At 34.9% G+C, this 21,721-nt stretch overlaps 1 protein-coding gene across 5 annotated transcripts in view; it reads left to right on the top strand.

Annotated features, from left to right (window-relative positions):
- Positions 1-21,721, top strand: part of PIBF1 (progesterone immunomodulatory binding factor 1) — a 174,007-nt gene that overhangs the window by 41,182 nt on the left and 111,104 nt on the right. For all 5 annotated transcript variants that reach the window (XM_037528944.2, XM_054701530.1, XM_054701531.1 and 2 more), the window contains exons 7-10: positions 76-184; positions 448-629; positions 2,560-2,685; positions 18,418-18,516. In XM_037528944.2, coding sequence (XP_037384841.1) covers positions 76-184; positions 448-629; positions 2,560-2,685; positions 18,418-18,516 — 516 coding nt within the window. The remainder of the gene's footprint in view (positions 1-75; positions 185-447; positions 630-2,559; positions 2,686-18,417; positions 18,517-21,721) is intronic.

The raw sequence follows: 21,721 nt of genomic DNA, 5'->3' as shown, positions 1-21,721 counted from the left end.
AAAGAGGGATGAAAAATATACGTTTATGTATTTGAATTTTATTTTAATAAAAATAAATGTATTTGAATTTTATAGTGAGCGTGATGCACTTGACCAGGAAGTAATTGACTTAAGGAGAAAACATGAAATACTTGAAGCCTCTCACATAACTCAAACTAAAGAAAGAAGTGAATTATCGAAAGAGGTAAGCTTGTAGAGTCACTTGTATTTTATTGTACAGTGATTGTGAGCATAGCCCAGGGCCAAATTTGGGAGGGACATTTTTTTCCCTTTTGATGTAGTTGCCAGAAAGAAGGGACTTTGAGTAGCTCTTTAGGAATAGAAGATTACAAAATAAGAGTTAGCCCTTTTGATGTGGTGAGTGAAAAGCATAAATGAGAAAAAACAATACAGTAAACTGGGAAAATGAGGTGAGATGCTCTGAACACTCTCTCTGTGTGCATGTAGGTAGTCACCTTACAACAGACAGTTACTTTACTGCAAAAGGATAAAGAATATCTCAATCGCCAAAACATGGAGCTTAGTGTTCGCTGTGCCCATGAAGAGGATCGCCGTGAGAGACTTGAAGTTCAGCTGGAAGAAACCAAAAAAGCTAGAGAAGAGATGTATGAAAAATATGTAACATCCAGGCAAGATTTACATTATTTTACACATATATAGATTTAAAATAACATCATTTTCCCTAAGAAGTCTCTTGGCTTTGGTAGAGAATAGTCATGTTTTTAGCTCTGTGGCGTGATAGATAAAATAGTTCATTTGTCGACTTATAAGATATGTTTACTCTAATTGATTTTTTTCTTAAGACTTTTTTTAGATATTGTTTCTTTTAGGTAGAAGTACATATAACTGTTCATATATTTTTTGTAATGAAATAACCTTTCAAATTCCCTATAATGAAGATCTCTATATCAATATTTTTTAAAAAGGTATAGAAGTATCTTTATAGAAGTATCCTTCTGAAGAAAATCTAATCCTATGACCTTTTCCTAACTCTAGAAACAGGAAAGAAGAATGAGGAGACAGTATTTTTAATATATACATTTTAATATGTAGGTTCTGGAATCAGACTCCTGCATTTCAATTCTCTCTTCATTCTTTAACTTGATGTATAAGTTTTTAGAATTCATGTAGCCATTATAATCCTTAAGTTGCTTATTTTTATTAGCACATCAAAAACTGAAACAAATTCTAAATTTTATCATTTAAGACTTCACACATTGAGGGCCTTCCCAGTGGCGCAGCGGTTGAGCGCTGGGTTGCGAGGCTGCCCGCAGCCTCTGCGGCGCCGGTTCGATCCCCAGCTGCTCCCCGGCCACCGGAGGAGGATCCCACATGGCGCGCAGACCTCTCCTGCCGCCCGCTGCTCCCCTCAACAGTGTACTTCGGTCCTTCTGCCTGCTCTGCTCCCTACTCTGGCTCTGGTGAATTCTCTCACCCTCCCGTGCTTCTGACTGTACCCAGTGCTTGTATAAATAAATAAATCTTAAAAAAAAAAAAAGACTTCACACATTGATAACTTTTCCCTTAACCTATGGTATTTTTTATCAGTTAGTGGTCCTGCTAATGTCCTATGTAATGCTTTGTGACTTTGCTAAGCAATCACAGTAACTGTGGTTATTGTGCTTAGAATGAAAGATTTTATAAAGAGCTCATTAGAGTCATTTTTTTTTTTACATTTTTAAAAATATTTTCTCCTATTTTGCATCATACCAGATTATTATTTCTAAAGGAAAGACATTCCATACACATTTTCAAGTTTAAAAACCATGTGTAAAGTGTTTTTGAAGATAAATAATTATTTAATATGAATTAACTAACATTAGTAATAAGTCTTTAGGGCAATATGTTTATTTATTTATTTATTTATTTGTTTATGCACACAGGAACTGGGTTGTAGGTCAGGTGTAGGGTATGAGAGGATTTACCAGAACAGGCAGATATACTGAACTACGCTTCTGAGGGGAGCAGCAGACAAGACAGGAGAGGTCTGCTGCGCCATGTGGGTTAGCTTCCTGGCCAGGGATCGAACTCATGCCCCAGTGGCCGACAATAGCTTGATAACTGTAGGGGCCACCGGGGAGGCCCTAAGCAATATGTATAAAAGCTTGAAATCTGGGCCTCTGTGAGGCTGTCTGCAGCCTCTGCAGCATGGGTTCGATTCCAGACTGGCCAGGAAAATTCCCACATGGCATGGGAGACCTCTCCTGTTGCACCTGCTGCTCCCCTCACCAGTGCTTTCGGTCCGTCTGCCTGTTCTGCTCCCTGCTGTCTCTGGTGAATCCTCACCCTCCTGAGCCTCTGGCCTGTACCCCAGCTATTGTATAAATTAAAAAAAAAAAATGAAAGTTTAAATAAAAATAAAAGCTTGAAATCCAATGTGGAATTAGTTTGGAGCCATATTTTTGGGAATATGAAGCATATCTAATTACTGTGTTTTTTAGTTAACTTTATACATAGAGCATATTTGACAGATGTATTAAAATTGTGCAAGACAGGCAAAAACCTATTTATTTTACAAATAAAAATATTCACATGGTCATTCTTTTTGACTATTTACAGAGACCATTATAAAACAGAATATGAAAATAAGCTACGTGATGAATTAGAACAAATCAAATTGAAAACTAATCAAGAAATTGATCAACTTCGAAGTGCTTCTCGGGAAATGTATGAACGGGAAAACAGGTAAAAAAAAGTAGAAAATTTATATGTTATTTTGTTTTGTATGAAGCTTATACTTTTGTTGAAATTAAACTTTATTTCTGTGGCCCCATGGCCTTTTGAATACTTTAAAGAAAACTTTTCATAAATCTAAATATAATGGAACCTTAAATTTATAAGATCTTTGATAACTAGTTTAAAATGAGGTTTATCAGACTTTAGGCCTCTTTACTATGGTATTCTTATTCTCTCTTTATTACTCTGGTCACTTGTCTTTTTTACCTTTTCCTCAATCCAGATTTAGGATAGACAGGAAAGGTAAATAAAACACAGAATAAGAGATACAATAGTTCTTCCTATAACGTGCCAATGATTTCTCCAGAGATTTTTAAAAATGGAATAATAATAGGGAATACTACATTTGCCCTCATTTAGCTGCTGACCTTGAAATATACATTAGATAATTTTGAAGAAGGATCATTTTTAATCATACACTTCTTTTTTTTTAAAAAGATTTATTTTATTTATTTATGCATACAAGAACTGGGGTGTAGGCCAGAGGTATAGAGGTGAAGGGGGTATGAGAGTATTCACTAGAGACAGAGTTGGGAGAGCAGAAAAGGCAGATCTGCTGAAATACACTGCTGAGGGGAGCAGTGGGCGAGACAGGAGAGGTCTGCTGTCCCATGTGGGTCAGCTCCCTGGTCAGGGATCGAACTTGTGCTGCAGAGGCTGAGGATAGCTTCAAAGTGCTGAGACTTAACCCTTTGCACCACCATTGAGGCCCTTATACACCTATTCTTAAATCATTATATATTAGGTTCCCTTGTTTAATGATTTGGCAGTAATGGGGAATAAGTGCTAATTATTTCAATAACACTTATTTTTATACCATCATTATAGTTCATATGACTTTTAAAAGTCTGTTTTATCTATTTTTTAGCTATTATTTTTATATTGAGGTAATGTTGGTATCTAATACTATATATTACTCAGAGGTACAGGTTCACACCTCTTCAGATATATGTTACCACACCTACCACCAAGGCACCTGTAGTCCTTCAACATAGTCCATTCATCACCTTCCCCACTTGCATCTGCAGCCCCAAAGCTCCCCTTCTGATAGCCTCAGTTCTTCAGTCAGATATTTAGGGTTTGTTTTATCTGTGTCTTCGTTCTGTTTCTCTGTACTCTACATGTGAATGAAATCATCTTAAGATGTCACATGTCTTTTTGCTTTTGCTTTATTTCCTTAGCATAATGCCCTCCAATTTTATCCATATTTCAGCAAATTGCAAGAGTCCAACTTTTTTTCAAATTATTGAGTAGCAGTCCATTGTGTATATATACCACATCTTCTTAATCCACTCATCTGTCATTGGATACTTAGGTGTTTCGGTAACTTGACTATTGTAAATAGTACTGCAGTGAACATAGGAGTGCAAATATACCTTCAAATTAGTGTTTTTGCACTTTTTCAGTAGAAATATAGGAGTAGAATTGCTACATCACATGGCAAATCTACTTTTAATGTTCTGAGAAACCTCCACATGTTTTCCAAAGGAACTGAACCTGTCTACAGTCCCACCAGCAACATATTAGAGTTCTTTTTTCTCCACGCCATGCCAGGACTTGCTCCTAGTCTTTTTTATATAAGCCATTCTCAGAGATGGGAGGTGGTATCTCATTGTGGTTTTGCTCTGCATTTTTGTGATGGTGAGCATTTTTCCATGTGCCTGTTGGCCCTCTATATGTCTTCTTTGTAAAAGTGTCTTTTAGCTCTTTCCATTTTTTTGATTGGGTTATTTGTTTTCTTTGTTGAGTTTTATGAGTTCTTTGTAGATCTTTGATACTACCCCTTCTCAGATGTATGATATGTAAATATTTTCTTCCATATGGTAGGGTCTTTTCATTTTAATGATAGTTTCTTTCACCGTGGAGAAGCTTTTTAGTTTTCTGTGGGCCCATTGACTTATTTTTGCTTTCATTTCCCTTACTGATATCACTGAAGCCAATGTCACAGAGTGTTTTACATATATTTTCTTCTATGTATTTTGTGGTTTCAGGTCTTATATCAAAGTCTTTGATTCATTCTGTGTATTGTATGAGTGAGTGGTCTAGTTTCATTCTTTTGCTTGTGGATATCCAGTTTTCCCAACATTATTGTTTTTGTTTTTTTCTAAAGATTTATTTTTATTTATCTATGCATCCAAGAACTAGGGTATAGACCAGAGGTGTGGGTGTGAGAGGACTCAACAGAGACAGAGTGGGGGACAGAACAGGCAGACTGACTGAAATACACTGCTAAGGGGAGCAGCAGGCGAGACAGGAAAGGTCTGCTGTGCCATGTGGGTATCTCCCTGGCTGGAGCGTGAACTCGTGCTCCAATGGCTGGTGATAGCTTGATAGCACTGACTTTAACCCCTGTGCCACTAGGGAGCCCCCCAACATAATTGTTGAGCCCACTTTACTTTCTCCATCATACACTCTTGTCATAGATTATCCATGTAAGTGTGGACTTTTTGTTCTGGACTTTCAGTTCTGTTCCATTGGACTGGGTGTCAGTTTTTAGTCCAGTACCACATGGTTTTCATTACTAAGCTTTGTAATATAATTTGAAGTCTGGAAGTGTGAAGCCTCTGTTGCTATTGTTTGTCAGCGTTTTCTTGGCTAGTCTGGATCTGTTGTGATTCCATATCAATTTCAGTAATGTTTATTGTACTTTATTTCTTTGAAGAATGCCATTGAAATTTTGATAGGGATATATATTACTTTGATAGGGATATATATTACTTGAGTAAGGTGGCTATTCTAACAATGTTAATTATTCCAGTCCAAGATTAAGGAGTATCTTTCCATTTCTTTTAATAACGTCTTCTAGTTTTCTTTGTATAGTCCTCTTTTACTTCCTTTGTTAAGTTTACTCTATTTAATTCTTTGTGTTAAAATTGTAAATGGCAATGTTATAGGAAGATAAATTTTTCATGTCTTTTTGGTTGGACTCTGGAGAACCGTCCTATCTTTGTGATTATCATATTCCCTGGTGGTCTTAAGATGTCACGTGTGGTGTTTTTCCTGTCTATCCATGTTGCTGCTTTAGATTTCCTTATTTGTTTTTAAGTGTCTGTGGCAGTAATTTAGAGATTTTAACTATTTCTACTTTTCCAGCCAGGGGCACTATGGATTTCTATGATTTTAGATTTTTATCCTTTCTATGCTTCCACAGGTCCAGAGACTTGTTATTGCAACTGCAGAGTAAGGGGGTAGAGGCTGAGCCTGGAGAAGTCCAGCTGTTGGTGCAAATGTACTGGGTGGGAGGGCAGGTTCTGGCTTTGGTTTGTGACACCACCAGTATCCCTCCTCTCTGACATTCCAGATCTAAGTCTCTGCAGTCTGTGTCCTATCAGTGCATTTCAAAAGGACAGTCCAGGGAAAGTGGAGGTGTAACCAAGCTTACTGTCCTTGTTCTTTTCACTGGGGACCCACCCCGTGAGGAACACAGCTCCATCATCTTTTTGATTTTAAGATTTGCTTGTTTGATGTAGTTGTTCATGTTCTAACTAAAGTATGTCATTTTTATGAATGTGCTATCTTAGGGCAGCAGGAACAGTTAGACTGGAGACAGACACAAAGATTAAAGAATGCCAAAGACGTTCTTCATCCTTTTCAAAATTTTTGATCCAAGTCCTATGTTAGTCAAGAAGGATCCTGTACCTTTTTTAAAAAAATATTTTTTAAAAGATTTATTTATGCATGCATGCAAGAGTTGTGGTACATGCGAGAGGTATGTAGGGGGTGAGAGGATTCACCAGAGACAGAGTGGGGAACAGAAGAGGCAGATCAACTGAAATACACTTCAGAGGGGAGCAGCAGGCGAGTCAGGAGAGGTCCGCTGCGCCATGTCGGTTGCTTCCTGGCTGGGGATTGAACTCATGCTACAGCTGCTGCTGATGGCTTCATAGTTTGCGTCTTAACTTCTTGCGCCACCAGGGATGCCCGGATCCTGTACCTTAATGGTCATTTACTCTTCAAAGCAGGTTCAAAATGTACAATAAACGTCTTCTTTTTAAATGTACATTAACCAAGGTTAATGTTTGAAAAGCTTACATTTGGGCTCTCAGAGCAATAAATCACTTATTTGACAAATATTTACCAGGACTCACCATATGCCAGATACATGCTAGGTGCCAATATAGACCAGTGACCTCTGCCTTCATAAATTGGTATTCTAATGGAAGATAAAAGCAAATAGAGAAATAATTTTAAGTTTGATGATAATGAAAAAAAAAGGCATGATACCCAGGATGAGACCTATTGGACTCAAGGTGTATCTAACCCAGCCTTGAAAGAATTCAGGAAAGACTTTGTGGAGAGAGATATGCTTATGTTGACACCTACATGATCACTGAGATTAAGATTATGAGTTAAAGGAGTGAAAAGAATTGGGAAATTGAATGTACAGCATCTATAAAAACCTGGGGACAAACAAAATGAAGCTTTTTTAATAAACTGATAATAATTCAGTATACCTAGAGTGTGAATTGAGAAACACAGGTTTGTAATAGATGAAATACAAGAGGGAAACAAGAATCCAAATGATGCATTTGGACCATTATCAAGACAAGTGAGGAATGACTGAAATATCTTAAGAATATGTGTTATACGATCTTATTTAATGCAAAGAAAACACTGTACTATGGAGAATCGATTGCAGAAATATAATAAGAGTGTAGATAAATAGACTACTTTCAGAAGTTGTTTCCTTTATCAAGATGATAAATAATGATGGATTTTTGTTAGTAGCAGCAGAGATGGAGAGAAATGGGCCAGATTAGAGAAATGTGTAGGAGGTGGAATCAACAGGATTCAGTGACTAGATAGGATTGGGAAGTGAAAAGAAATTAGGGATATCACCACATTTCTGAATTGGTTAACTGTATGGATGATGATGATGCAGACTTTAAAATACTGAAAAAGATAAAACTTTAATTTAAAAAATGATTTAATTTAGTTTTGTTTGAAGTATCTATAAAATGGACAAGTAGAATAGTTGACTATATAAGGAATCTCAGGCTAAAATTTATAAGTGATATTTTTTATCTTTTACAAATCATTTTTAGTACTGTGGCATAATTTTCTTACAGATTCTATAAGCTTTTATTGAATGAATTAATAATTTTAAAAGTTATGGGATTATTTCTGTGATAAACATACATGATTATATCCCCACTATACACATAGCTCCATAAACTTTGTATATAATCATTTTGAAAATTTCAGTTTCTAGTTTTTATTGTTGCTCTTCTTGTTTTTTTTTTTTTTTTTTAAAGATTTATTTATTTATTTATTTATACAAGCGCTGGGTACAGTCAGAAGCACGGGAGGGTGAGAGAATTCACCAGAGCCAGAGGGGAAAGCAGAGCAGGCAGGACCGAAGTACACTGCTGAGGGGAGCAGCGGGCGGCAGAAGAGGTCCATGTGCCATGCAGGACCCTCCTCCGGTGGCCGGCATGCGGGACCCTCCTCCAGTGGCCGGGGAGCAGCCGGGGATCGAACCGGCGCTGCAGAGGCTGCGGGCAGCTTCGCAACCCAGCACTCAACCGCTGTGCCACTGGGGAGGCCCTTGTTTTGTTTTTTAATTCCTTTAAAATGCATTCTATGGTAACATAATTTTAGACAAATTAGTTCCTATTTTCTAAGATGGCGGTAGAAGTAGCTAAGAAACAGTCAACAGAACCATTTCTGGAAGCATGGAACCTGAAAGCAGTTTCCATTTTCCAGTATAGTTCTAACTAGCGGCCAGAATGGCCTTTAGCTAGGACCCAGAATGACCCCAGGGATATTGGAGCCAGACTGGATAGTTGCCACCAGATGGTGCCAAACTGCACCCCAGCTCACATGGATTTGAATTGCACAGGGATTCCTACCCAGCTTGTTGTATAGACCTGCCTTTATCATCTTATCAACCGTACAATAATCCAGCCCTCCTGTTTTATGTGGCTGAATCTTTATGAATCTCAGTTTCCTCATAATGGCAGGATTTCACTGTAGTTACAGCTTATGTCTCACTATCTTTTACAAAACAAAAATAAATTATAAATTATTTCTTTTGAAACTTAACTTTCTTACCACTTAAAAACATTGAGGAAAGACTTTTAGTATTCCTTGTTTCGAAATACATGACTCAAAACAAATTTATGTATGTAGATATTTTTGTATCTGAGTAAATTAATCCCTTACTATAGACTTAGAGGTATAATATTGAATTACTTGTATTTTATCAAAGTGTGCTGTTATAATGAGTTTGCTCATTATACTCAATGAAGTACTTACACTTGCAAATTTATACTTAGTTTCCTTACCTTAACAATAAACGCTTTTAGACTACAGTTAAATGATTAGGCTAGAGAAATATGTTTTGCCTTTAGTTTTGCTTTCTATACATTGGGGGATATTAAAGAATATCTTTCATTTTTCTTCTTAGATGTGGGAAAAAGAATGGTACTCATGCCAGCCAATCTTCTGTCTGCTCCTGCAATCATACCAGTAGTTGTGAAGTTAATAGCAGTTCAGAGAGTAGAAGAGATAAAAGACAGAGATAAGCAGAGAAAGAATTTGAGTTTTGAGTATAACAAAAATGCTGTAGTTAAGATTATTATGGTATCTCCTCTCTGGCTCAATCTGTGAGGTTTTTTGGTCATTCTTAATAGTTACTTTAAGATGTCAATTTGAAGCATTAGAAAATAGTGAAACTTGAGTGGTGAGTTTTTTTTTTTTAATGTGAATAGCATTTACTTAGTAGATGCTATATTACTGAGATGTATAGGCCCTCTTAGAAGAAAAGCATTATTCCCTGAACAGAGAGTATGCAATAGTGTAGTATACTAAACTTAAATTCTGACTGTACCTCTTTTTATCTGAGTGAATATGTCATTTAATATCCCTGAAGTTTAATTTCCCTTTTTATAAAATTAATTATGGGGTGACTAGTAAGTTCTGAGATAATATATATGTGAAAAGTACATTATAAATTATTAAGTTATTTGCAAATGGTAGTTATTTTCATACCTTTTGCTTATGTGTAAAACTTTAAAAAAAATCTTCCCCTTTGTGTTGGCAAGTTAACCAAAATGAGCATTATATAAAAGTCAACCGATAACATTATGGAATTGCTTACCATCTTTAAAAGTCACTATTACAAAATATGTAACTATTATTAAGTATTGATATTCAAAGCATTTATCATTTCCGGGCCTCCCTGGTGGCACAGCTGGTTGAGCGCAGCACTGTGAAGTGTGGGTTTGATCCCGGCCAGCCGGCAAGAATCCTACATGGTGCAGCAGACCTCTCCTGTCTCGCTGGCTGCTCCCCTCAGCAGTGTATTTCGTCAATCTGCCTGTTCTGTTTCCCACTCTGTCTCTGGTGAAACTTCTCATCCCCCACATCTCTGGCCTGTACCCCAGCTCTTGTATGCATAAATAAATAAACCTTTAAAAAAAAAGAAAAAAGAAAATAAGCTTTTAAATGCAATTAGTATTGCTTTAGTGATTTTCCCACTATATCAATAAAAGCCATTTTTGACCACAATCTGTCATCTTACAAAAGTACTTAAGAGGAAACTTTAATGATGTAAACTTGACATTTGTGTAGAATGTCAGGTTGGAGATATATTAAGCACTTTTGAATATGGAATCTAAGCTTATTCATAAAAGTTAGTTGGGTATATATAATGCACTACAATAAGTGAATTGGAAATTTTATACAGAGGCACCCTCCATTCATTGTTTTAAAAGTTCTCATTAGTGCTTAAACAAACTAACTGCTTCCATTTATATCTTACCAGATAATTATATAACTTTTTATGGAAAATTTTCAGAATACTCTGCTTTGTCTTTTCAGTTAGATTATCGAAGTATATGGTCTTACAGTTAACTCAGTATCTTCTCAAATAATTGTAAATGATTTTTTATTGTTAACTATCTTTTATGTTAACTGTATTATTTTTGCATGGGGATGGTTACACAGTGTATTCACTGCTTAATTTATATGAAGCATATCAAGGTGTATAGGGTCTTTCAGGTATGCAGCAAGAGGAGTTCAAGTTATTCAAGAACTTAGATTTACCTACATTGTAGAGTTCATTGTGGGTGAATGAGGCTGGCAAAGTAGGATATGGTCAAATTTCCAAAGACCCTATTGTCAGTAGGAAATGTTGGGGTTTTTTTTATGGTAGAAAAGTGATATGATATATTCATTTGTTTGTAATTGTGCCATAAGGTGGCAGGATTCTTGGTGCATAAGGCCTGAAATCAGGGAGAAAGACAGGTCAGGAGACTATTGCAATGTTTAAGTGAAGATGAGCAATGGAAAGCTAGTAAGATCTGAATTTAAAGAATATTTAGGTGGTAGGAATAACAAGACCTGGGGAGTAACAGGTAATGGACATCAGGAATGTTTTTGACTTTACTAGTCTCAGAGATGGATGAGAAGGCATGGCCATTAACTCAAAATTTAAAAAGAAAGCTAACCCTTAATTCCTAATATTTTATAAATATGGAAGCTTTGACCAACCCCAGAAGTATGTGTCTGAAATTACATAGTTTGTTACTACAAATTTTCTGTACTATGCCCCAGATATCAGTGCCCTCACCTCAGGGTGCCAGAAAGGCCCTTAAGCTGCTGAAGCCACTCCAGAAGTCTTTTCGTTTTCCCAGGTATACTCTTACAACTATTATTATTTTATTTTTATACCATAAAAGATATTGGGAAACATTGCCCTATCTTCATTCTCTAAGTGAATAACTTCAGTTTTTTAATTTAAATTTTTCTATTTAGATAAGATAGTAACAAAGCTGCTATTTATTGGGTACATATTATGAATCAAGTGTTGTAAACAATACTTATAATGTAGAGAGAATTACATGGAACATTTTATGACACTGAAGATACTAGTATCCTTGTTTTACAAATAAAGAAACAGACACTGAGGCTATGCTTGGTCTATGTTTGCAGACTTTTTTAAGATTTATTTATGCATACAAGAACTGTGGTGTAGGCCAGAGGTGTAGGAAGTGAGAGGATTCACCAGAGACAAAGAGTGGGAAGCAGAACAGGCAGACTGACTGAAATACAATGCTGAGGAGAGTAGCAGGAGAGACAGGAGTGGTCTGGTGCGCCATGTGGGTTAGCTCCCTGGCTGGGGTTCAAACTCATGCCACAGTGGCTGGTGATAGCTTGATAGTGCTGAGACTTTAACTGCTGCGCCACCAGGGAGGCCCTGATTGCAGACTTTTTAATTGAAAACAAGATACCTCTCACTCTATGAATGCAATGTAGATGTTTTGCTGGTTAAAGCTTTGAAAACTAATGATTTCTTATCAAAACTGTAATTTTGGTGTTAATTTATTTAGGAAAGAAATTTGGTCTTTTTATAGAGCTTACAAACCCTACTCCACCCTTAAAGGCTAAGTGCAAATCATTTGAACTTTATTTGTGATTTTGAAAATAAGTAGAGGTTTTCATTTTTCTATAAAATCATACAACTTTCTGACACTACTCTCCTAAGGCCCAAACTCTACATTTGTATTTAGAACCAGTCCCCTCTCTTGTGCTCATGGACACAATTCCTGTGAGTCTCCCATTTGTCTCCAATATTGGCAGTTTTCCTTTTTTCTATCAGATAATCCCCAGATGTCTATCAATATACTATTTCTCCCATCTTTAAAAACCTTTTGGAGTATCCACTTCCCTCTATAGCCCCTGCCTTATTTCTTTGCTTCCCTTGGTGAACAAATTCCTGTAGTCTTACATGCTCATCCTTAACTCATTCGTTTTAAAAAATCCATTACCAGGTTTTTTCCCTCATATCATTCCAATGAGTTAATGGCCATGCCTACTCATCCATCTCTGAGACTAGTAAAGTCAAAAACATTCCTGACGTCCATTACCTGTTACTCCCCAGGTCTTGTTTTTCCTACCACCTAAATATTCTTTAAATTCAGATCTTACTAGCTTTCCATTGCTCATCTTCACTTAAACATTGCAATAGTCTCCTGACCTGTCTTTCTCCCTGATTTCTGGCCCTGTGCACCAAGAATCCTGCCACCTTATGGCACAATTACAAACAAATGAATATATCATATCACTTTTCTACCATAAAAAATACCCCAACATTTCCCACTGACAATAGGGTCTTTGGAAATTTGACCATATCCTACTTTGCCAGCCTCATTCACCCACAATGAACTCTACAATGTAGGTAAATCTAAGTTCTTGAATCAACTGATGAATGGTGTTAAATAAAATTCATCCCAATAAATTTAGAGATCTAATTGACTATTAGACAATTAATGGTAGCATCCTGCCTACCAAGGTGAAAGACTGCCATACTCACTTTTCAACTATGTTAATTAAATGAAAAATTATTGTTCATTGATTATAAATAGAGAAATCCACTTTCCTGTTATATGGCATTTTAAAAACATAAGAATAGGGACTTTTAGTGTTGAACTTACTGTAGTATATAGACATGTTGATTTTTTAATAAGCATACCCAAACCTTATATAATGTTATATAATACATTACTCCAATTTTTAAAGATGAAAAAAAAAGTCTCAAATATGGAAATGAACAGTTTTATGTTTTGTCCAGGAAAAAGAATCTGGAAGTAGTGGTGATTAAGTCAAACACTTTCCTCTGTAAATAAGCTTGTCATGTAAACAGACTGTTTCAATCCTGTTTTGTTCCAACTAGAAAAATATTCACTTTCATTAACCGAAAATATTTTTAGATGGCGGTAGAAGGAGAAGAATGGATTGCTTAGTTGCTCCTGCTGAGTGCTTCTGACAACCATGTTTTTTCACTATTTATTCTTGGTAAATTTCAACTTCTGAGACATTAGTGATGTTTATTCAGGCTAAGAGATACTCTTGACATTGCCAAACTGTGATTTGTTCCTATTAGAATTTCAAAGGTTCCTAAAGTTTTTCTCATTCTTCTAACATTTTTCTTCCAACTTTTGAAGTATAAATTTCAATTTGGCCTATTGGACCATGAAATTTATCTTCTAGTAGAAATAAAATACAGTCCATCTTATACAGAAGTCTCTTGTTATTGTGTGTTTTGTACTTAGGTTTCTGTTTCAGTTGTGGGATACGTTTCGATAAACTAATATATATGAAGTCATTCTAGACAAATGCACGAGATGCGTTTGAAGTGCTTATGAAATACATCTATTGTAATACTCAGATCCTTTTATTTAGAGAAATAATTAAGAACTTAACTCTTCTAGTTTTTTGTTTGATCATTGCTGAAATAAGTGACCATATGTCCTAGTTGTTTGATTACAGTAGTTCTGTTTATACCTATGTCTCTGATGTAATATTACTATCACCAGCTTTCTCTATAAAGTGTGTCAGGTTGAAGAACACATTATTTGGACACTAGTTATACTAGGATACTCACTTTTTTAAAATGCTTCCCAAGTTCTTTTTTAAGATTTATTTATTTATTTATACAAGAGCTGGGGTACAGGCCAAAGGTGTTGGGGGGTGAGAGGATTCACCAGAGATAGAGCGGGGAACAGAACAGGCAAATTGACTGAAATGCACTGCTGAGGGGAGCAGCGGAGTGGGCAAGTCAGGAGAGGTCTACTGTGCCATGTGGGGTTTGAAACCCCGCCATGGCAGGGGTTTGAACTCATGCTGCAGTGGCTGTGGATTGCGTCTTAGGTTGCGTCTTAACCCCTTGTGCCATCAGGAAGGCCCTTACTTTGTTTTTGCATTTTACATAGGATTGCTTTTAGATTCCTTTTCCTCTTTGTGCAACATTTTCTCTCAGTCCAACTTCCACACTTAAAACAGGATAGTTGGGAGAGATTCACATGGCAGGGGAGGGGAGAGCAATGAAGTTAATAAGAAACAACGTGAAAGAATCACAAAAAAAAGTGGTTTGGGAATCAAATATTAAATTTCTGAAAGTATCTCTAGGTATGAAATATTTGAATTTTTGTATTTTAAAGCCTTTGATTATAAAATCGGCTATTGACCAACTCCTAACATCTTTTTCTGTTATAATTATACTTGGCTGTATACTGTTTAAACTTTTAAAACTTAAGCTTCATTAGTGTGTACATATCAAAGATAGTTTCTGTCAATTTTTTAAGTTTTTCTTTTTTTTAAGTTTTTCTTTTGAAGAACTTTTGAATTCCTGCTATTTGTTCTCTAATTGTTTTTTGTTTGTTTTTGTTTTTGTTTTTTATTTATTTATTTATTTATTTATTTATTTATTTATTTATTTATTTATTTATACAAGCACTGGGTACAGTCAGAAGCGCAGGAGGGTGAGAGAATTCACCAGAGCCAGAGTGAGAAACGGAACAGGCAGACTGATGAAATACACTGCTGAGGGGAGCAATGGGCGCGGCAGGAGAGGTCTGTCGCTCCATGTGGGACCCTCGCCTGTGGCCGGGGATAGAACCGGTGCTGCAGAGGCTGCGGGCAACTTCGCAGTCCAGCACTCAACTGCTGTGCCAACAGGGGAGGCCCTGTTCTCTAATTGTGTTACATTTTGTAATGCATTTGTCATTTTAAACTGGATATTTTATTAGATATATGACAGTTATGAAAGAGCATGTCAGCTGTGAAAACAAGTCAATTCTTTGAAGGCTTATTTTTCATATAACATCAATTTGTGCTATGAGACGATCATGTTATAATAAAATATAAGCCATAATGATGGAATTTCTTGAGGTGAAAACTTATGTGAAACAAAGGGAATCTTAAAAGAGGCAGCATAGTTTGATAAAGAGCATGAACTCTAAAACCAGACAGTGGTTCACATTTGGACTCCATAGCTAACTTGTGACCATAGGCAAATACATTACTTCTTTGTGTTTCAGAGTTCTCCTTTGTAAAGGAGGTAATGATACAACCTATGCTTTGTGGGCTTGTCGAGAAGATTAGATAAGGTATTATTTGTAATGTGCCTAGAATAGTTCCTAGCACATGGTAAACACTCTATATGTTTGCTGTTTTTTACTGTTATTGTCAGTGGAGGAATACTTTCCATTAATTTCTCTCAGACTTAATTTGAAACATTAAAAATCTATTGCTGTAGTATTTCTGTCTCTGTGTGTTAAAAGGAATTGTACTGTTCTTGTTTAAGGGTGCAGGTTTGGGGCAGAAATATGGAAGATGTGGTACTTGATAAGAACAGGAGCTTATACAGAAATCTTACTAGCAACACCTATGACGTGCCCTCAGCTTCTAGTACTTTTTCCCATTCATTTCAGTTTTCTCTTTTTGCATTGCCTTTACTTACTTGTTCTTCAAAGTCAAGATGACATGTCTTCCCTTCATTCACACACCGATTCTTCTCCAAATAAAAATAATCAGTTCCTCCTTTTTGTGGCTATGGAGGTTTGTTTATGCCTTTCTCTAGCTCTAATTATAGCTAGCTAGATATTGTAGATTGTCGCATAGTGAATGCACTAGTACCCTCTAATCATACCTTCTCTCACAAAACCTAATGTTAGTTTACACTGGGATTTATTTCATTCCCTATTACTTGCTTTTATTTCTAATGCCCATTGTTACAGGAAAGAAATATAGTTAGGGACTAAAGCTTCTTTCATCTACCAGCTAAATATTCATGATTAACTAATACTAGCAATGTGATCTTGTTGGAATTTTGTTACTGAAATAACTTACAGAATAAGTCTGTGTTGAGAAGTAAATGAATATTGCAACCAGTTTATTGTGATTTACTGACTTAAATATTTAAATCATCTAGGAATGAAAAATACATAAATGTTTCATATGTGTTGTGAATTTTATGTATAAAGTTTGACATTTCCATTATTTTAAGATCAGTGTGGTCTGCATATCAGAAAATATGGCATACTCTTTTGTGGTATATATTATAAAGTGTACTTCCATCTGTAACAATATACAGTTATTTTCCTTTTCATAGGAGTTTTCTATAGTTTTTTTAAAAAAAAATTCTGGTTCATAAACTGTTTTCATGATGAATCCCTGTTGGTTGACATGTTTTAAATTTTAAATTTGTTGTTAGCATTACCTTGCAAAAGATGACATATTGGCACAGCAAGTATGAGCACTAAGCATTTCTGTCCAATAGTTATAGATGAATTTATTCAAATTGTGTAGGTTTTCATATCTCCCTACTGACATTCTCCATGAATAATAAAAACCAAACTCTAATATCCAATCTAGTTCCTTATGGGAGATAGGATGATATGATGTTCAAAACACTTATTCAGAGTAAGACACAGCTGGGTTCAAGTTACGTCTTTAACAGTTAGGCCGTGTGTCTTGGGACTAGGTATACTTTATACCCACTACACTTCAGTTTACTCAACATATAAAACAGTTTTAAGTACTGCATATGGGCTTTGTAGAGATTAAGCGAGCAGAATCATTTATGTTAGACTCTGTTATGACTTGGTTAGAGAAGAGAATTTTATTTTAAGATTTATTTATTTATGTGTACAAGAACTGGGGTACAGGCAAGAAGTGTGGGAGGTGAGAGGATTCACCAGAGACAGAATAGGGAACAGAACAGGCAGATTGACTGAAATACACGGCTGAGAGGAGCAGTGGGCGAGTCAGGAGAGGTCTGCTGCGCCATGTGGGTAGCTCCCTGGGTGGGGATCAAACTCATGGCTGCTGATAGATTCATAGGTTGCGTCTTAACCCCTTGTGCCACTAGGGAGGCCCTAGAGAAGAGAATTTTAAAAAAAAATTTAGTGACTTTCTGAAAGAGGCCTACTGTTAGTATTTTTCCTCATTCAGACTTCCACTTTGATTTAAAAAATAAGCAAGGTTACTTTTTTGAAGGCTCATGTCTGGCTGTATCATTTGTTAATTACTAACTGCTATTACTTTCTACCTTTTCCACATCACCCATAACTATCACTAAATGTATCTTTCTGTAAATTTCAGTTTTTGCTATTATTAATATTTTAAGTAGATAATACTCTGGCCTCATACTTCCTTGAGCCCTATATAAATATTAACTTTCATCTCAGCTCTGCTTCATTTAACTACTGTAATATGCACAGCCTGGATCTTGTTATCAACTAAAATCCTATCCCTGAAAGAACTGTTCTACCTCTGTATCACCATTCTTCAAAGATAATCTCTAGTCCTCCATCTTTCTTGTGCAATTACTTCTACTTAATCTGTTTGTCATCTTATCAGGACTTCAAGTCCTTTGTCCTTATACTTTCTCCTAATCTATCAGCCCTTCTGTGTTTTCTTTACTTCCTTTCCTCTACAAGTGAGATCCTGAGGTCATTCATTTCAACTCATATCCCAACTTCATCCTCATTTTGATACTTGTGATCTCTATATGTTTAGCTGAAAATATTTTATAGACTATTTACTAACTTCTCAAGGTCCCAAGGTTTTCTTGTGAATAATATGCAAGCATTTATACCTACCTCATTAGATTATGAAAAGGGTAACATGTTAACAATGGGGTTAAAGGTAGCATTTAGAGACAGACCATGTTTACACCTACACTAACTTGTCTGGCAGCTTGCAAGTTTCTAACATTCTGTTTTAAAAACTTACCAACCCATGCAAATTCATATAGTGTACACTTTGAGTCACCTATCTCTAGTGTGTCCTTAAGACTATCAGATAGTCCAGTTCCAAACAAGCACATTTATACATCATTAAAAGGTGCATACTTATGTATTTGGAATAACTGAATGTGTATTTTAATTTTAGAAATCTTCGAGAAGCAAGAGATAATGCTGTGGCTGAAAAGGACCGAGCAGTGATGGCTGAAAAGGATGCTTTAGAAAAACATGATCAACTCTTAGACAGGTAAGCTTCCTGAAAATAGAACTGTTAAAACTCTTTAATTTTTGTTCATCACTTTTTCTTAGAAAATATATTTTCAATAGAAATATGATTTTCATTTCAATTGGAGCATAATTTACATGCAGTGTTTTTGTAATAAGTGATTATTGCTTATATTGACATAAATAAAAAGCCATTCAGTAGCCCCAAAGAGTTTTCCTAAGTCCATTTTGTCAGTCTTAACCACCACTCAAGAGGCAGTGATTTCTGGCACTATAGTGTTGTTTCACTCTTCCTGGACCAAAAATGAATGGAGTCATACAGTATGTACTCTCTTATGCCTAGTTTCTTTCATCTGTTTTGTTTTGTAGTTTATTCTCTGCTGTTGCTGAGTATAAATATACAATAGTTTGTGTATTAATTTGCCTGTCAATGGACATTTAGGTTGTTTCCAGTTTGGAACTCTCCTGAATAAAACTGCTATGAACATTTTATATAAGTTTTCTTGTAGATGAATGTTTTTATTCTCTTGGTTTAATACTTAGGAGTAGAATTGCCAATTATAGGGCAGGTGAATGCTCAAAATAACTTATCAGACTTAACAGTCAAAGTGATGTACTGTTGTATACTCTTCCGTTCATCTATTAAAAAATGAACAGGACATCTGTATGTCCTGGATTATGTGTGTTGAAGGGAAGGAAAGAAAGTGAATGACTTAGCTTTATAAATAGAAAAGGATATACAATAGCCTGATTAAAAGGAAAATTTACTAAAAAAACTAAACCAAAATAACTGTTATTTTTAAGTAATTTCAGAGAAAACAGTTGCTAAAATAGTACAGAAAGTTTTCATATACCTTTTGCATAGTGGTAAACTTTGAAAATAAGTTCAATCGATCTTTTAATTGTTAAATTAAGACTCATTAATTTGTGATTCAAGTTATATGTGAAATGGAGGGAGATCTTCATATAATTAAGCTGTTGTTAATCTTTTAGAATATCAAAACCTTTTAGAATGATTCAGATTGTTATACTTCTGATTCATACCAACTTTATAAACTTGATTCATGGAAGAATTTTAATAAATGTAATATTGAAGAAATCTTTCCTATAATGTGAAAGTATGTCTAATTACAAAGATCTTAATATAAATTTATAAATTAGCTATTTGTATTAGACCACGGTTAGAATTATCTTTTATTATGTATGACCATTCCATTTATAAAGCTATATGGTGTCCATATAAACTTATATGACGTATACATGTGACTAAGATTTAGTTGGCTTTTTAGGTTTTTGAATGTGGTATATTTAGTAATGGTTCTAGAATAAATTTATGAACAAACTAATAAACTTTAAAAGAAAGTAAGGTTTTAGCCAAACAGAACTTATATTCAGATAGAATTTAATAACTTGCTAGCTTTAGTATGTTTTTTTGTGAATTTGAAGAGATTAGTAAATCTAATCTTAAAACTGGCTACTTTATATTTATACTAAACTCTATAATCTCCTAAACAACTAGGCTACACTAGCAACTGATGTTTATCCTAATGGCCATGAAATACTTTAATATTTAAAAGTATCTTTTGAATTATTGAGAATTCAAATCATTTATGTTTGTAGTACACATAGTACAATGTCTTGCACATAAGTAGTACTATAGAAATGCTTGCTATAATTTTATAGAATTATTTGTTCAGTTGTTAAGCTTTACTAACTGAATATTTGCTATTCAAAAGTTGATATCTTTCAAATCATTTCCACTGGAATATTGAATAAACTGCAGCAGTTCATTTTTAAACTGCCAACAAGAGAGAAAGCTTGATTTAAACCATTTTACTAAGGAATAAAGGATAAATTGGATGAAATGATGATAAAACTTTCCTTATTTAGGGTCTAATTTTCAACCAACTTTAAATATTTATCATGGTTCTCAAATCCAAACCAAAAAATATATTTCTAGACACACCAGAAGTAACCCATGATAATTAAATAATGATCAGAGCCATAAAGGACATTACAGGACCAAGGATTTATTGAACAAGTGAATGAGAATAATATTTGTGAACCTAAAACTGAAAGTTTGAGTTTTAACAAGATGATTTAAAGAAACTGAAGGCACTTATTTTTTTCAAGCTATAATATTGACAAGTGAAGGGGAATATCCCCTTATGTAGGGTTGTAATATTGTTAAATGGGTGCAGAAAAGTAGGATTCTAAATATGCCCGTAATTTAATCTTTTTTTAATCTATAAATCTATAAATCCAGTAAAATTTATATCAAAATTTCAAAAGATTTATAAAACTTGACAAACTGACTTAGATTCTTCTTCAGAATTGCCTTGCCAGTTACTGTGCTTATTCTTGAGCTTTCACTTTTATATGAATTTTTATCACATTTTTCATATTATACTTTTCATTCATCCAAAGTTTATTTTTGGTATGATATAGATAGATAACTAATTTTATCCTTTACTTAGGAGGGAATGCTCTGGTATTTCTCACATCCTGTGTATTTAAACATTGTACTGATGTGAATTTATGAGGTTGTGGATTTTTTCCTAGCCTTATTGAGGTATAAATGACAAATAAAATTGTGAGATGTAGATGTTGAAAGTATATAACATAGTGATTTGTTATCCATATATATTGTGAACAGATTCCCCATTATTAAGTTAATTATAACACTGCTATCATTTCAGCACCCTTAACACTATATTGTATCGCTGAAATTTGCTATCAACTATAGATATCATATTATGTATTAGATCTTCAGTCCTTATTTATCTTATAGCACTATTTTTTTTAACCAGACATATCAAATGTATGGTTCATATAGACAAATTAAATAAATGATTTTCAGAATAAAACAGTTAATTGTATCAGAGAGCTAGGGTAACCAGAAAGATGAAAAAGAAACTTTGAATCTATACATCACATTAATACCACCATCAATTCCAAATAGATATTCCAATGAAAACCACTAAAGTAATAGAGAAACCATAGGATGTTTTCATAATCTTGAGTTGCAGAAGACTTTGGGAACTCAGAATTTGTAAAGTAAGAATTGATAACCTTGACTACCTACCCATGAAAAAAGCACAGGTATAGCAACACTGTTATAACGAAGTTCAAAAACATGCAATCTGGGGAAATAGTTGTAATTCCTATCACCTATCATCAAATCGATAATAGCTAAAAATTAAACTCAGATTAAAATAACTGATTTT

The sequence above is a fragment of the Talpa occidentalis genome, unplaced genomic scaffold, assembly GCF_014898055.3.
Source record: "Talpa occidentalis isolate TD23 unplaced genomic scaffold, MPIMG_talOcc4v2.1 talOcc4.5, whole genome shotgun sequence".
Taxonomy (NCBI): Eukaryota; Metazoa; Chordata; class Mammalia; order Eulipotyphla; family Talpidae; genus Talpa; species Talpa occidentalis.
The sequence above is the reverse complement of the archived record's forward strand: the minus strand, read 5'-3'. Positions and strand labels throughout refer to the sequence as shown.